The sequence below is a fragment of the Pezoporus flaviventris genome, unplaced genomic scaffold (assembly GCF_033815535.1).
Source record: "Pezoporus flaviventris isolate CSIRO_AGI_PZ_B2104156 unplaced genomic scaffold, CSIRO_AGI_Pfla_v1 ptg000043l, whole genome shotgun sequence".
NCBI classification, from domain to species: domain Eukaryota; kingdom Metazoa; phylum Chordata; class Aves; order Psittaciformes; family Psittacidae; genus Pezoporus; species Pezoporus flaviventris.
The window spans coordinates 1,402,506-1,419,278 of NW_026892591.1; the positions used below are offsets into that span (position 1 = coordinate 1,402,506).

General features: G+C 52.4%; 2 protein-coding genes across 4 annotated transcripts in view; both read right to left on the bottom strand.

Annotated features, from left to right (window-relative positions):
* Nucleotides 1-16,773, bottom strand: part of LOC133276202 (acidic leucine-rich nuclear phosphoprotein 32 family member B) — a 101,684-nt gene that overhangs the window by 77,017 nt on the left and 7,894 nt on the right. The gene's annotated exons all lie outside the window — the stretch shown is intronic.
* Nucleotides 582-16,246, bottom strand: ACSBG2 (acyl-CoA synthetase bubblegum family member 2). 3 transcript variants are annotated; one of them, XM_061466800.1, is made up of 15 exons: nucleotides 16,193-16,246; nucleotides 12,023-12,152; nucleotides 9,638-9,708; nucleotides 8,861-9,099; nucleotides 7,799-7,887; nucleotides 7,114-7,234; nucleotides 6,601-6,681; nucleotides 5,967-6,116; nucleotides 5,609-5,785; nucleotides 4,821-5,002; nucleotides 4,252-4,485; nucleotides 3,401-3,618; nucleotides 2,316-2,455; nucleotides 1,783-2,029; nucleotides 582-1,004 (listed from the first exon to the last, which is right to left on the bottom strand). In XM_061466800.1, the coding sequence occupies exons 2-15, from the start codon at nucleotides 12,145-12,147 to the stop codon at nucleotides 889-891; spliced, it is 2,190 nt and encodes a 729-aa protein (XP_061322784.1). In that variant the 5' UTR covers nucleotides 12,148-12,152; nucleotides 16,193-16,246; the 3' UTR covers nucleotides 582-888. The 3 variants fall into 3 exon arrangements, with proteins under 3 accessions (XP_061322784.1, XP_061322783.1, XP_061322785.1); XM_061466799.1 differs by lacking the exon at nucleotides 16,193-16,246 and adding an exon at nucleotides 12,492-12,640; XM_061466801.1 differs by lacking the exons at nucleotides 5,609-5,785; nucleotides 16,193-16,246 and adding an exon at nucleotides 12,492-12,640.

Here is a 16,773-nt window from a genome sequence, read left to right on the forward strand (position 1 = left end):
AGGAATGGTTTCTAATCTGAAGTAAGGCGTTTTCCAAGGGATCCTTCATTCCTGGTGGGAGCAGCAGTCCTGCCAGGCGCTGGGCAGGCTCCAGTCAGCCTTGTAGAACCAGTTAGAAGAGAGCTCCTGGTCCTGGGTGCTTCCCCCAGCTCTGAAGCTGCTCTCATGTGTCCTAACCTCTGGATTCAGTGCAAATGCCTCTGCCAGGACCTTGGGAAGAGCAAAACCTCTGGAGCTGTGCCCACTCCAGGCACCATTTCTACAACTGTAAGACCACAGCCTTCACACGTAGTAGTCCCCAGCCTTATGAGCAGTCCCTGGTGTAAAGCACTCCCCAGGCTGCTCATTTAACACCACAACTTACAGCTTCAGGGTAACTCGGGAAGATAAAAGTATTGCACAGACAAAGCCAGGAAGCACGAGGTTCCACGTGGTCCTTCACCAGCAGCCACCCAGCATCCATCCTCTGTGCTGGAGGATGTGCTATGGGTAAAGGGATTGGGAACAACTCGGGTGCCACCAGCATGCACAGGGAGGGAGGGGGGACAAGGAAATAGGAAGGAAAACGGCGGCTCCCGATTGGTTTACATTCGGCTCAGGAAGAGAAAACTTTGGTTAAAACACAACATGGGTGGAAGGTAAAGGTTGGATCTGCCCTTGTAAAAATGGAAGGGCAAGGACTGGGGAAGAGAGTCAGGGATGTCTGAGCACGACGCCAGCCACAGGGAAGCACAGGGCATGAACGCGCTCACCGCGCTGTGCTGCAGGGGCAGGACCTGTAGAGGGATGTGAATGGGAAGGGGCTGCGTGTGCCTGAGCCTCCTTTATATCAGGGGACCCCAGGGAATCCTTCCCAGCCCCTTCCAGTCCACAGCCGCAGCCGTTCCCCTACTGCCGGAGGCTGCTCCGCACCGGGCCCGGCCCGTCCAAGTCCGCATAGAACTGAGCGATTTGGTCCTTGTACTTCTCCAGCACCACCGCTCGCTTCAGCTTCATCGTTGGGCCTGGGGGAAACAGCACGGGGTGAGGGAGACACAGACCTTGAGGAACCCCAGCCTGGGTTGGGTTGGAAAGGACCTTAAACCCCCTCCAGCTCCAACCCCTGCCACCCGCAGGGACCCCTTCCATAGAGCAGCTTGCTCCAAGCCCCTGTGTCCAACCTGGCCTTGAACACTGCCAGGGATGGGGCAGCCACAGCTTCTCTGGGCACCCTGTGCCAGCGTCTCAGCACCCTCACAGGGAAGAGCTTCTGCCTTATCTCCAACCTGAACTTCCCCTGTTGCAGTCTGAACCCATCACCCCGTGTCCTATCGCTGCAGTCCCTGATGCAGAGCCCCCTCCCCAGCATCCTTGTAGCCCCCTTCAGACACTGGAAGCTGCTCTGAGGTCTCCATCCAGCTTCTCTTCTCCAGGCTGAAGAGCCCCAATGTTCTCAGCCTGGCTCCATAGGGGAGCTGCTCCAGCCCCTGAGCATCCTCGTGGCCCCCTCTGGACTTGCTCCAACAAAGGAACACTCGAAACACGTGTGCAGACACTGACTTCAACTGCCTCTGTGCTTAATGCAATCTCTCTCCCGTCCCCAGGGAACAGGAGCAGCAGAACCAGCCTCAAGGGGCAGCCCAGAACCCCGGTTAAATGCTGCCGTGCTTCCTCCTGCTGGTGGAAGCAGGGATTCATCCCACCCTCCCCAAACCACGCCACGGGCAACTCCATGGACCCAGAAGGGGTTTCAGGACCCAAGAAGGGGTGATGCGGTGACCCCAGTGCCCACCCACCACGCACCAAGCTCTCCACTGAAGACAGAGAAGTCCTTCTCCAGCAGGGTCCATTTCTGGATCCTCTGGGCGTTGGAGATTGCGTTCTCGTTGACTGCTGCAATCCCCTTCTGGATGGCAGCGTAGACGTCCTTGTCCTTGCTGCGGATGATCTCGGAGGCCTTGGTGGCCTTGCTGCCCAGCCTCTGACAGTATTCAAGGGCTTCTGGAGTGAGATCATCTCTTGGCTCACCGGTGTCTGCGTTTACATTGCACTGCAGGACAACACACAGGTAACGTGACCGCTGCTGCAGGCCCAGGAGGTGGGGCAGAGGGGTAAGGAAAGCAGCAGGGTTTGGTTTCTCAGCCTCACTTTTAGGTCTTTTACTTCTGTTACAGAAGCACCGATCCCAGACAGGACCAGGCGCCTGTCTGCAGCTCGGCTGTAACAAGTCATCCCCCACAAGGCCTCCCGTCGCTACAGGAGGCTGTAAAACGTGGCACAATTCTCTTCCTCACTGGAACGAAACCCATTCAGCGACACAGGTGGATTCCCATTACCTTTAGTGTCAGAAGCATAGCGACGAACTTGGCTTTGTCTCCAACCAACATTGCATTGCTGATGATGGGCACGGCCGCTTTCACAGCATCCTCGATTGGAACGGGAGGGATGTTCTCACCTCCTGCAGTGATGATGAGCTCTGGAAAAGAGGCAAATCTTCATCAGTGCTCAGAGCTTTTCCCCCTTCCTCCACAACCTGAAGTGATTTCATTGCTCCTTTGTGCCTCTCAGACCAAAGAGTGAGCCCGTGTCCCACCATCTGGAGAAGGGAGCAAGCCAGGAGCGCTCCAGTCAGGCCGAGGGCTGAGGCCGGGGTGTGCACATAGCATTGCAAGAGCTGCTTTAATGCTGCAGAGATGGTTGTGGTTTGGGCATAGTGGTGCAGTGTAAGAGCACCTCAGCACCCTGCCAACATCACCTTAAACCCTGAGGCGTGGATGTTGGTACCAAAGCTGTTCAGAAACTGAAGTGAAACATTCACTGAGGCAATGCAGGGGGAGGGAGGGCAGAGCCTGCCCTTCTCAGCTGCCTTTATTGCCTAAAGCACCCCTTTGCACAACCATTATCTCTTTCTGCCGACTGAAGTCTTGCATGAAATTGAATTTCATGCTGGGTGCGGGTCAAAGTGGTGGCCCAAGAGCCACGCTGCTGCTCACCACTTTCACAACCCCACTAAGCTCTTGTTTTCTCTTGGAGTTAACCAGCAAAACCAGCTGGAACAGGAGGGAGCTGATGGCACAGTGAGGTCCAGGCAGGTCCAGCACCATGAAACAAGACAACAAGCATTAACTGCTGCTTCTGATCTGAAATCAGCGCCTCAGCACCCTCACAGGGCAGAACTCCTTCCTTATCTCCAAGCTGAACTTCCCCTGTTCCAGTCTGAACCCATCACCCCTTGTCCTGTCACTCCAGTCCCTGATGCAGAGCCCCTCTCCAGCATCCTTGTAGCCCCCTTCAGACACTGGAAGCTGCTCTGAGGTCTCCATGCAGCCACCTTCTGCCCACGCCACACCACTAGCAGGGGCTGAGCACAGCTTATCATGGTACTGCGTAACCTCGAGACGGCCACACCAGGGGACGTCACCTTTAATTCTACCAGTGATGTAGAGGAAGCCATGTGCATCCAGCTTGCCAAGGTCGCCTGAATGCAGCCAGCCTTCTTCATCAATTGCCTCTTTGGTTTTGTCCTCCATGTTCAGGTAGCCCATGAAGACGTGTCTGCCTGAGAAGCACACCTCCCCGACGCCGTGTTGATCTGCGTTATGGATCCGTGTCTCGCAGCCCAAGATGCTCTTTCCACAGCTAAAAGAGAACACAAACACAGACCCAGGGCTTGGCTTGGGTTTAGCCCAGTAGCTGAGCAGCAGGGGGAGATCAGAGCAGGCCCCTCTCAAGCTGAAGGGTTTGAACAAAGCCAGGCATTCTTCAGCAAGAGGCATTGAACTTAAAAGGCATCTGCTTGTGTAAGGGGAACTGCAGAGAAAGCTGCTATTGCAGAGATGGGTGCTCACACACCTGGTGGCTTCCACTCATTGCTTTGAGCTAGAAGGTCCGTGGCCTTGGCAGCAAAGTTATACCAAGGTGGTGTTCACTTGGCAACGTGGGGAGGAGCCATTCAGAGCAGCAGCACAGTCCCACTGCCTTTATGCATTGGACACTGTGGGCTCGAGTTCCTAATTCCTTCTCCCCATCAATCCCTTGCTTCCTAGAGGGTGCAGGCCAAGTTAAACTCAAGTAACACCACTGCTGCCCTCGGCAGATCCCCTCATCTGCAAGATGCAGCCAAAGGAACCGGCTCCCTGGTGACTTTTTCCCAGCAGCAAGTCTCTGGGGATGAGCTGCATCAGGCGAGATGCACACGGCAAGATGCAGGAGAAACCTTAAAGCAGCTCCTCCTCACAGGCAGCAGTGCTCTGCCCACAGAAAGGTCTTTACCTGGAAAGCCTGAACATGTGAGGTGCAGAGACTGTGTGAGGCCCAGTGCTCTCACTCATGCCATACAGCTCAAGCACAGGGATGTCCAGGCTTAAGAAGAATTCCAGTGTCTCTCTGGAGATGGGAGCAGCCCCTGTGAAGCACTTTGTGCACCGGTCCAGCCCGATGGCCTTCTGCACTTTCTTGTACACCAAGTGCTTGGCTATGTGGAAGTTCATTGGGATATTGTAATACCTGCAGGAAAAGAATGGTTACAAGATCTCAGTCACAAGTAGAACTTAGAATCACACAACAGTTAGGGTTGGAAGGGACCTTAAGATGATCCCGTTCCAACCCCTCTGCCACAGGCAGGGACACCTCATCCTCCTTTCATCTTCATCCTATTTTAGTTTACTCAGTAGAAAAGTTGCTTCCCCCCCCTCCAACCCTTCCTGCTCACCCTCTGCTCCAAGCACAACCAGTAGAAGCCAAATGGAGTTAGTCTGGCCTGTTCCATGGCACAGAATCCCTGACCTGATGGTGACGCTTTCCCAGTGTCCCCGACACCCCTTCCTGTAGCTCAGCATTACCCATTCATCCGGTCCAGGTTTGTCTGCAGCCCGATTTCCTTGGCCCACGCGGCCACTTTTCTTTGGAATGCTGAGGATTTTGCCCCGATGGATTTCATTCTTTCCTCCATTTTTTCCCAGACACGAGGAACTCCCAGGAAAGACGTTGGCCTCACTTCCCGCAGCGTCTCCACCAAAGTGCCCTGGGCAAAGCAGAATCCAAAGCAGCTTTCAGAAGTGCTTCAGCACAGGGAGCCGGGCAGCTCTTCACAAAGCTCCCGACTCTACCCTCAGTATTGAGGGATTTCTCCTTTTCAACTGCAGTGCCACCATGGAAAAGGAGCCCCAGCACCATTCAGATGCCACAGTGGCCTTGAGAAGACAGCAAGGGTCAATGCTTTCAGGTGCCAGCGCTGACACAGCCCCAAGACTCATTCTCTTCTCAGGACAGATTTAACTCGGGGGGCATTTTGCAATGTGGACACAGCAAATACAAAGCCATTGCTCAACCAAAGAAGTGCAGTCAGGTGAGACGCCAAGAAGCTCCCAGTTGTGAAGAGCTGGCTCAGCTTATCCCAGTTTGGAAGAGTCAAAAGGCAAAGGTCAGTGGCTGCATGTGTCAACACAACAGACCCTTAAAGAGGAGCACTTGGTCACTATGCAAACAAATAGAGTTAGCACAGCATCCAGAATCATGAGATAAGTCAAGCTATGTTGGTTTTAAGTCAAGCTATGTTGGTGTTAAAGCACACCCACCCCCCCAGCTACAAGCAGGTGGATGGAGATAGGCTTTTAACTATGGTTTTTACCTTTAATGCATCTGGTTGAGCAAAGAAGATCTGTGCTCCGTGTCTCATTGGCAACCAAATATCTGTCATCTGCGCAGCAATGTGACTGAGGGGCAGGTAGCTGACCAGCAGCTCCTGCTTTGTGTCAGCATCTGTCAGCAGCAGGCTGCATCCCGCTGCCCTTGCTGTCCAGGTCAGCTGCAACAAGAAGCCATATGAGTGAGGAGCGGCAGCTCTTAAAAGCAGGCTCAGCTCCCAGAACAAGTCTACAACGTCCCCCAGTTCTAACAGCAGGGCTGGTTTTCAGCCCATCTCTACCCTCCCTCAGCACACACCCGAGGTCACAGCTCTTCAAGTGGGCAGATACACAGAGACTTACGTTGTCATGGCTGAGCATCACCCCCTTTGGCTGTCCGGTGGTCCCCGAGGTGTAGATCAGTGTACAGCACTGGTTTGGCTTCTGGGACTTGATGATTTCATGGAGCTGAGTGTCTGGAACATCTCTGCCAAGCTCCATGAACTCACTCCACTGCATGCAGAAGAGCAGAGCTCCATCACTTTGCAGGCTATCGTTCACATGCAAAATGAAACCCCTTGCTACACATGAAGAGAAGGACACTATTTTCTAAGTCCAAACCTCTGGCACAAACTGGAAGAGGTTGTAAATAGGCACTGTCAGGCCCACAGTGTTTTCTGGCTGCCACAGCAAGAAGCAGAGAGGGGAAACTGCTGCACCCACCGCTAGTGCTGTAGCAACCCTGGTATTAACTGGGAGTGCCAAGTGCCACCGAGGGCCCTGAGGCTGCCTTGCACACTGACAACCTCCCACATAAGGTGGATTATGGAGGTTTGAACTACAGCAGACACCCACTGCTCCAGCGAGGCAAGCCATCGCCCACTAGAGCCAGCACAAGCTCATCTGATGCCAGTCCTATGGAAGGCAATGGCTACTCATCACAAGCCATCAGCTCAAGAGCCAGTGTTTGCAAGCCACCAAAATGACCAGTACTTACAAAGTACAGATTCGGTCTCTTCTCTTTTAGTGCTTCCCCATACTGGACAATAGCTTTCAGATCAGGCAGTTTATGCTGAATCTGTGTTAAGAAGTGAGATTCATGAGGAGGAAATCCTGTTTGTCCATTTCAAGCCTGAGTAACCCTTCACTTAACACACTACTGCTACTTGCTATTTTACATTAAGCTAAGAGAACCTCATCTGCTTTACAGAAAGAGAATGGGCAAGCCTCACTAAAGACAGCCATTTTGACTGGGATGTTGCCAGACAACCAGGGGATGCTCAATTGTTCTTTCAGGCTTCTCATATTTTAAGCTCAAGGCTTCGTTGTGAAACCACCATTTAAGCTCTCCTAAGAGTGACTATTCACGTGGCTTGAACAGGGAGCACAGCAAGCAGGCTCCATCAGTCCACCTCTGCTTTCAGACCCAGCATTTCCCTTGGGTACCACTCTCCTCCCATGTCTGTCAATAGGCAGCTGGAGCCCCCAGCCATTTAGGAAGTATATTTACTTCTAAGATCTTCTGCAGCTGTTTATGGTTTTCCACAACCACCACGTTAGCATTACAGTTCTCTGCTACATAACAACAGGCCTCAGGAGAGTTTGTAGCGTAGATACCAACAGCAAATCCACTAGAAAAGAAAAGGAAAGAACAGGAAACAGGAAAGCAGAACGTGATTAGAGGATTACCAGAGTTGATGGCAAACTTCACATCATTTCCAACTTTGAAGAGAGGAAAAACCTTAGGAAGAATATCCCATAAAACAACAATAAAAAGCAGAGGGCTTAACTCCAAGAGCAAAGGCTCTGTTCTGGGGTATGGGGCATGTCAGAGTGGTATAAGGGACCAAAGTGTCCCAGGTGGAAGGCAGCTACCAAAGTCCAGTGCTGTGATTCTCTGGCATTTCCCATCATATTTTTAATCACAGTGCAAATAAGCCTGCTTCTGGATTAACCTTTTGTTCAGGTCTTCTTTTGAGAGAAGTACCTGGCTAAAAAACATCATTAATTTTTGTCTCATTAACTCATAATGAAGCAAAGAGAGAGTCAGGTTCTAAGCTATCTTCAGGACGTTCAAATAGAAGCAGTTGGGTTTGTTGTGGGACTATTCACTGCTCAGTATCCTCACAGGAATACCGAGGTTCCTAGCTGAATGCTAAAGGGAAGATGCACGTCAAGAGAACGCTCACTCTTACCCGGCAAGGATAGCTGCAATGTCAGCAATAATCCACTCAGCAGCATTAAATCCCAAGATGCACACTCCATGGAAACGCTCTAGTCCCAGCTGCAAACAAGAGAGGAGATTACAGCAATCCTGGTTTTCCTTCTAAGAGTGCTAGGAGTTAATTCATGGATCTCTGCTGCGAGCACACCCAGGGAAAAGGTCAGTGATTCACACAGAAGAACTACCCAAGACCTAGTGTGGCACCAGTTATGTTTCACATCAGACACTGTCCCAACTTTATCAGTAGGCAGGAGAAAACAAAAGGATTATCCTTAGGGTGCACTCGGTGTGAGGAGCTCACTGATGCTAATGGTGTTGTAACAGCTGCAAAGCAGGCAGTTAATCAGCCCTTTGGGCTGGGAAGAAGGTAAGAGGTGAAGTTAGACAACATCTTTTGAGACATTCAGTCCTTTAGTAAGGTTAGCTATGCCAGAGGTCAACAATGACAAGAGCAACAAGCTCCAGTGACAGTCGCAGATGCTTCGCTATGAAATCCCAGCTGTTGAAGTCCTTTTAAAGCTCCTTCAGCCCTTCTCTGGTTTTATACCCAACGATCCAACCACAGGAGTGAGAACAGAGTGGCCTTAACTTCAAGTAATAAGACCTCATAATGATAGCAGTTAGTAGATGTAATGTTGTTTCTCTCTCCAAGTGTCTTAACTCCCAACAGTACAGGCAAAAGGCTCAGCCAGTTTGGACATTTAAGTCTGATTCATAATTACCCCTTCAAGTTTTCTTCTGTGGAAGATTAAAATGTACGCATCTCGTGAGGGGCAATGGCCAGGTTTGCCATGCACCTCAAACACTTCACTTGCAATGCTTCCTTACCTACATTTGTAAGTTGGATGTGGAAGCAACCTGCAAGAAATCCAAGCAAAACCACTGTGGTAATTCCCAAGCTGTTCCTGGCATGTTCAGGTCTTTCCCTGACACTTTAAGGCTCTCCTACACTCCAGAATCAATAAGCTGACTACAGCCATTTCAGCAGTTAAACCAACTGACCATTAAGCAGGAGAATTCAACACAAGCTTACCTTCAGGAAGCTTTTTGCTGCTTTCCAGCACTCATTATAGTACATCTGATACGTTAGTTTTACCCATTTGCCATTCTTTTTGGATGCAAGGGCATAGTAATTGGAGTATTTCTTCACTGTTTCCTGGAATAGCTCGTGCACAGTCTCTGGTGCCTTGCTGCCTAGGCCCTTCTCAGTTATCCTCAGCTTGACTTCTCCATCTCGCTGTGTTGTCCACAAACCAGAGGTAGGTGAAGAGGCTGGTTTGAAAGAGAAGTGGTCAGCATCTTATATTTAGCAATTGCTTGCTGCCATAAGAGAAATACAAGTATCAAACATAAGAAAGGAAATGCTGTTATACCCCCTCCCACACCCCTTGGACTTCTTATCCTTGGCACGTTTGCCATAAAACTCCCAGTACTTTAGATCAGGACTAACAGAGGAAGCCTCTAAAGCACTTTGGAACCTGCCTTAAACAGTTCCCATTTACATCCCCCTCTGAGCTGCCTTGCTGCCCTAAAGCTCTTGCACCAGTAAAGTGGCAGCTTCCCACAACAGTCATATACACTCTACTTTTGCTTTCCTTTTAAGGAGGACTGGAAGCAGCACATTACTACGTGGCAGATGAGCATTAGGCATTGACACTACCTCTTTTACTCCTTGAAGTCCAAGTTCAAGACGCTTCTGGACAGAGCATCTGGCAATTTCAGTTTCTTCTTCCATTGCAGACAAATTCCTCTTCCCATTTCAGTAATAAGTTTATGGACATCACAGTAACTGAAAACTCTTTCCACTTACCTTTGTAACTAACCTGAGATCTCTCCATCTTAGGATCTTCAACTGTCTTGCTGCTTTGGACCTCAACAGCTCTGCAAGGCAAAAGCAATGAGCCCTGGAGAGGCTTTAGCACCCTGGCTGAAGAAGGCTCGCTCCATCACAGCACTGTATTAGTCCTTGGGTATGTGTCAGAGTGGCTCCTGATGTTCTGCAGGGGACTTTACTGATTTTACTAGCCTGCATGGCTCTGGCAACACCCCAGTTCCCTCTCGGAGGGCACGCATGCTCTGCCTGCACTGCTTTTAAACACGTGTATGTTATCTGAACCCCGGCTGTCGTTCCAGATAAGCTGCAGAGGAACCCATAAACACATGAGCCAGAAACCAGCGCTCATTTCATACCAGGGCTCTGCTCTGGGTGCCTGAAACTGAGAGGCTGCAGCAGTGAGGAAGCAGGGGGCAGGAAGGGGCCACGATCTCCTGTCTGCAACACATGCAGCACACGAAGGGGAGGCCCCAGCAGCCTCTCTCCCGAGCCCTGCACGAGCCTCCAGCCTGCAGGGAAACCCACAGGGATTTCCTGCAGAAGCCAGGCCAGCTGAGGAGCAGGAAACTGATCTCACAGGAAAGCTCGGCCTTACGTATTCCTAACGAACCCGGGGCATCAGGCTCCTGCCAGATGTGCCTGTTCCTACCCCAGTCACGCTCCTCCCCAGGAGCTTGTCCTCAGGTGCCAGCTGGAAGCTGCCCCTTTTACTTTCAACCTTGCAAGATCTGGTGAAGTGCCCCCCGCCTGCGGCTGTAGAACTGTGTTTGTCCCCTTCCAAGACAGACTCTCACAGCTGTGAATGATGAGGGTAAAGAATAATCAAGCCCACGTCCCACTTCAGACCACACACTGAAAGCCAGACCCTGTGGGATTTGGTGTTCGAGGCCCTAGAAGGGCATCCCACCCTCCAACTTATAGGCAGACGTTCCACTACCCTGGCCAATACCCCTCAAGGACCACGGCACTGCAGTAACATCCAAGCTTTAGATATTCCAGAGAACCAAAGGTTCCATCTTGCCTTCCCAAACAGCCCTCCTGGGGCCCTTTGCTCCTGGCAATCACAAAGGTCTTTCTTTCTTCACGCCAGTGCTAGGTGTTCACTGTGCCCCATGGCAACGTTTGGTGCAAGGCTGCTCTCTAGCACCCCGGTGTTCTAGAAAGGCTCCTGAGATCACAACAGTGCCAGCCCTTTGCAGGGGCAGCTTTGGGGCAGGAGAAGCCCTGACGTCTCTGCCTGTCATGCTCCTCAGTCCCATGCACACTCCTCAGCCTACCCCAGTCAGGGTCCCCACTGAGCCCCACATCTTCCCTTTCTGCTAGGCCAAAGAGAGGACAAGTCAGCACAAGGCTCTGTGTGAATTTTAGTGTAAATCCCTTCCCTTTGGTTAAAGTTTGCTCTGAATGTCTAGGGGATAATCAACCATTATTGCTTTGCACCTTATGAGAGGGTTTGACGAAGCTACTTCCGTGCAGTGTCCAAAGTGGAATTCCTTCTCCTAATGGATCTGCAAGCCAGAAACCCAAGGGAAGTAAATGTTTTTGTCTTGATTTCCCCAAAGGGATGATGAGATGTTCCCTACCACACATTTCCTCCTTGACACAGAGAATGTTTTTCAGTGCACATCGACCCTCAGCTGCAATAGTTCTGCACCATTTCTCCATCAGCTTTTATGATCAAAACATGCAAATGACCCAGTAATACAGGGCAAGAAACCCCCCTCAATTATTTCCCTTACAGTGACTCAAGTCACCTTTTTCTCCCCCTTAACATGTAATGCAAATGCAGCCTGAAAATAAATAGGTAAAGAGGTTTTTTGTGAGCTACTTCCCATTACCCTGTGTTGAGATACAGACCCTTACACACTGACCTGCTCTTTAGTAAGAGGCTGCTTAGATTTATAGAGAGACTAATAGGAGTCTGATGAAAATCAGCTCAGGTACTGAACACGGGCTATCCCCTACCACTGAGACAGCAACACTTCACAACGTACTCACTGGGTATTTGATTTGATCAGTGCCCTCCCAACTACATAGAACTAAAACTTCCACAAGGTTCCTTTAGAAGACGTGGTCTTTCTGACCGTGCAGGATATTCTACCATTGCTGTGCTTTAAGCTGATACTGAATGCATGCTGCTCTAAGCTCCAGGCTCTGTATGGTAGCTGTGTACAGCAAACTTGATTCTGTTCCTCTTCTTTTGAGAGGGTGATGCTGTAGATTCAGCTTTTGGAATTGGGAAGAAACGTTTGAAACACCTTCCAAAATCTAATGGGAATTAAATGGATGCAAACGTGATCAAATACAAACTGTTTCTTACGCATACAGGTCACCACAGAGAAAACCTGAGCTAAGACAAACCTAGCTGATGAGTTGAGCAGTACATCATCCAGTGACACCTCAGCGCTCCCTTGAGGATCCGAATGAGAGCAAGCCACAGGGACTGGTTCTGCAACTGCCACGGGCGCATTTGCCTCACACAGCATCGTCCCTGCAAAAACAGGTTTGAAGATTAAAATACAATCAAAGGCGGCAGTAAAATCAGCTGCCATGGATGGAGCTGTGTGAGCAGGGCGATCCCAGCGCAGGCGTGACTCCAGGGCTGGATTGGCATGGAATACAGTGGGTTCTAACAGCAGACGCAGCACACTCCGCACCCAGCGCATTCAAAACCCCATCAGTGGTAGGGGATACACCCGCCCCACATCCCAACACGAGTGTGACAACCACACCTTTGACCATAAGAGCACCACGAGCCTGACAGCTCAAGTTTTACACCCCCTTGCCCCCAACCATTCCCACCCGGCTCTCAGAGCCCCCCCAAACCCACCTCCCAGGGCACCGGCTCCAGCCTCACAACGCATGGTCTTTGTGCAGCCTCAGCCTCTTCCTCCCTCGAGCTCCAGCCCAGCGCTGAGGAGCAGGATGTGCAATAGCCTTGAGTTTTAAACTAGCGCCCAGGAGGCAGGTCTGGAGCATCTTATGTCATGTGCTGCCTGCCTCGCAATTGGAGGCGGCTCCTCACCCCACACCGCTGCCTCTTAAGGAAGCTCTGGCTCCGTGCCTGCCTGCCAGCCGCTGCACAGGGGGGCTCTGGGAGGGGGCACAGCCCCAGAACAGCGCAGAGATTGAACCTGTTCTCATACCAATCCTCCTCTTTGCAGCCTGTGCCTTCAGTACTTTGTCATGAGGGGTTTTAGTCACCCAAACAACGGGGTTTAGGACGTTGGTTTTACTTCAGGTTTACATTCATCACAAGCTTCTGAAGCTTGCGCTTGACAGGCTGAGCTTTAATTGTTTCAAGGGATTTCTAATTGACTGGAGAGGAATCTTGTTATCCTTGATCTTTGCACAAAGTGGATGTTAGCGGGCTATTTTGTACTTGCAGCAGACGCAGTTTCAAGCGGGCAATGTGAAGAGCATCTTTGTCTCGAGAATAAGAGGCAGGAGCAAAACGAGAAAGCTATTTTATCTTCTGTATCTGGCACAGCCAGGCTGCAGCCTTCAGCCCCTGGTGGGTGAGGAAAGCCATCCCCATGGGCAGGCACAATTCCCAGCAGGCAGAACTGCCTTCCCCCCTGGAAAGCGGATCCCACCCCTTCCCCTTGCTCATCTACACAAGGACACGTTGCTGCTCACACCACATTCTGTCATGGGCTGCAACTGACAACACAAAAAGTAGTTTCATTCAGCAGCAGCTGAGAAAGAGATGTCTCCAAACCTCCCATCTCTGAAGCTCTGATAAAGGGCAGACATCACCCAGCACCCATTCCAGGCTGGAACACCACAGCAGTTTATTCTCTTGGGGTTTCATGTAGTAAGACAGCTATGAGAAAAGGGGCTCTGTCTCTACAGAGGAAACCCTGAGACCCAGGTTTAGCCCCCTCCCCACCCTGGAAGAGCTCACTCCCACATCAACAGGAGCATCCTGGTTACCAGCCAGCTCTGGGCCTGCTGGAGGTGTCACCATCACCTCTCTTGCTCAAAGAGAGCCCAAGGCACAAGGCGAGGAGGAACATACTGCAGAAGCTGGCATCAGCCTCTTTCCCAGCGCTGCACCCACATTCCTTCCCAGCACCCCACAGCAAGGGGTTTAAGCTCCCCTGCATCCCTGCAGGAAGATTTTCTCCCTCCGCTAATTGCAGCATCTCTCTTGCCATCTGCTCTTCAGTACAGCAAGAAAGTCTGCAGGGAAAGCGTGGCTGTGTCCTCACACCAGCAACGTTGCAGCACAGCCCGGTGGAGGTTGGTTAGAAACCTGTTGGGCAAAGAAAGGGAGAAGCCTCTCCTCCCACAGAGGTGTTTCTGCATCACCCACAGTCACTTGAGAGGGAAAAGTGCTCCACAGTGGAGACTGCTGCTGTGCTCTGCCCTTGCTGCACATGTGCCCTTCACTGAGACACCCTATACAGGGCATAGCCCTCACAGGAGGGTCTTATTCTGATGGGGGCTCACGAGGTACAGCACAACTTGAAAGTCTGGGGAGATACAGCAGGACATCGCTGTCTTATCACATCCGGTGGGATGGGATCTTCAGGGAGAACCTAGACGTTAAAGCCCCATGGTCCCCAGCACCTGGAGAGCAGCAGCATTCGCCCTGCGCAAACAGCAGCAGAACTTCTGGAGCACCCAGCTCCATTCACACTGCAAAACAAAGCTGAAAGGCTTCCTGGTTGCGCAAGGTGCCTTGTGAACGCAGGCCACTGGAATGCCAAGGCAGCCATGCACTCTGTATAACAGATTTGGGTTAGAAACAAGTATTTGCCAATATAAATGCTCTGAGTGGCTCTGCTAAGCACTGCCACCAGCCCCTTCCTTCTCTGAGGCTTAGTTATGCCACTGGAAAACAGCTCACTGGGGTGAATGTGATCACAAATGGGATCTGGAATGACCCCATCCTGCCCCACGCTGTTTGCACAGGAGCTAACACACAGATGGTGAGGAACACGAAGAACACACCCGAACAAAAGCCTGCTGAAAGAAACCTCCCTTTTAATTACCCTGCATGGCAACTGAAGCCATTTCAATACAAAGCATCCTCTGCTTTGAGGGAATGCCGTGTCCAAGAAGACCTGGAAGTTGGTGAAAGAGCTCATTGGAGCTTCACCAAAAAAACAGAACGAAGGTGCAAACCCATGACAGTCAATGGGACAGGAGTGCCAGTTTCCTTTATAAGTGGTCAGAGGTTATTAAGGCACACACAGAGCTTCCAGAAGGTCAGCTCAGACTCAGACTGCTGCAGATGTGCATTGGTCATGTTGACATTTTCCAGCACAGCCCACTTGGCTTCCTGTTAATGACCGAGTTTCTTTCTTCTGGTAAATACACGTCCAGATCAGCTTTAGGAGCTGCTGTTATCTCGCTGCCTTTCCACACTTCCACCAAAACCGAAACTTGGCCTTTTTGCTTGTTTCCCTCACAGATTTTATTGAGGAGAGAGCAGCTGAACAACCTCCTCTTCCTCTTTTAGATAAATCCCAGTTTTTAAGAGGGCAGCGCTAAAAACTTAAGCACTGAAGGTTTTCTCCTCGGCAGTAGCGCTGACCACAGGCTGGCATACGGCTGTGCTGGGAAATGATCTGATGCTGGAGCTAAGAGAGCACAAAGAAAAGCAGCTCCAACCTCCATAAGGATGATACCAGACCAAAGACCCTGCGTGAAGGACTGCAGACAGACACTTGACTCCATCACAACGCTGAACGTTCACTGAACACAGATGCTGCACAGCATCACTTTGTCACCTAAAACCAGGTGGGGTGACAGCGAGGGGTGGAGGCATCAGCCCCGTGTGGCTCCCCAGCCACTGCAGAGCTCATTTCACGCTGTGTGCTGATTGCTTCCCCAGGACACCGGGAGATTTTAGGTGAATTCCCCAGCGCCGTGACTCACCAAGAGGCTTTTTTAAGTTCCCGTTTCCTAAACTGCTCTTTGCTTTACTCCACCATCTGCGCTTGCCTGCGGGTGGGAAACCCCCTTGCGCAGAGTGAGAAAGCACTGGGGCATGTGCTCAGAGACACGGTACCCGTGTTTCTGCCAGCAGCCACGCACCCAAGGCTTCATCTTAGCTCAGAGCCGGCAGTGTCAGAGCAGCCACGCACCCAAGGCTTCATCTTAGCTCAGAGCCGGCAGTGTCAGAGCATCCCCAGACAACCAAGTCCCTTCATGCTGCTTTACGGACAGGAACGGCAGCGGCCTCCCCGGGAGGGCATGGGCCTCGTGGAGAAACTGAGGCAGCACCGCAGAAACGTTCCCTTCACACTGACAGAGACAGGCACGACCCGGCCCCAACACCCACACCGGCCCCACAGCCTCCCACCCGGGACACGGCGGGGACCCCCGCAGCGCCTCCTCACAGCGGTCAGGGCGGGACGAGCCCCGTCACGGCTGTGCCAAGAGAACGGGGACGGAACGGGGACGGGACGGGGACGGGACGGGGACGGGCCCCGTTACCTCGGGAACGGGGACGGGAACGGGGACGGGAACGGGGACGGGAACGGGGACGGGAACGGGGACGGGAACGGGCCCCGTTACCTCAGGAGCCGCCACGCGACGCCCACCACGGGGCGCGGCAGCCACGCGGGGGCCTTTAGAGCGCGCCGGGCAGGGCCGGAGGGGGGGGGGCGTGGCCATGGCCCAGGGTGGGCGGGGAAATCCCGATCAACCCCGCCCCATTGGAGCTCGAAAGCCCCGCGCGGCCGCGCCATTGGACGAGGCGGGTGTCGGAAGGGGCGAGGCTCCGCCCCCTGCTCGGCTCCCTGAGGCGGAGGTCACCCGCGGTCGTTGCCCTGAGCCGCTGCCGAGCCCAGGCCGCCGGGGCCGGGCGGGCTCCGCGGCCCTGGCAGCGCCTCCCGGGGCCTGGCCTTGCCGGGGGGGGTGCGTTGGATCCGAGGCCGCTGTACTGGGTGGGGGGAGCGGTGTGGGGGCTGCTGGAGCGCGGCCCCGAACAAACCGGGCCCGTGGTGGTGTTTTGTGAGCGCAACGTAAGGACACGGAGCTGTTGGAGCGAGTGGAGCAGCTCCCGGATGGAGCCAGGCTGAGAACATCGGGGCTGTTCAGCCTGGAGAGGAGAAGCTGCGTGGAGACCTCAGAGCAGCTTCCAGTGTCTGAAGGGG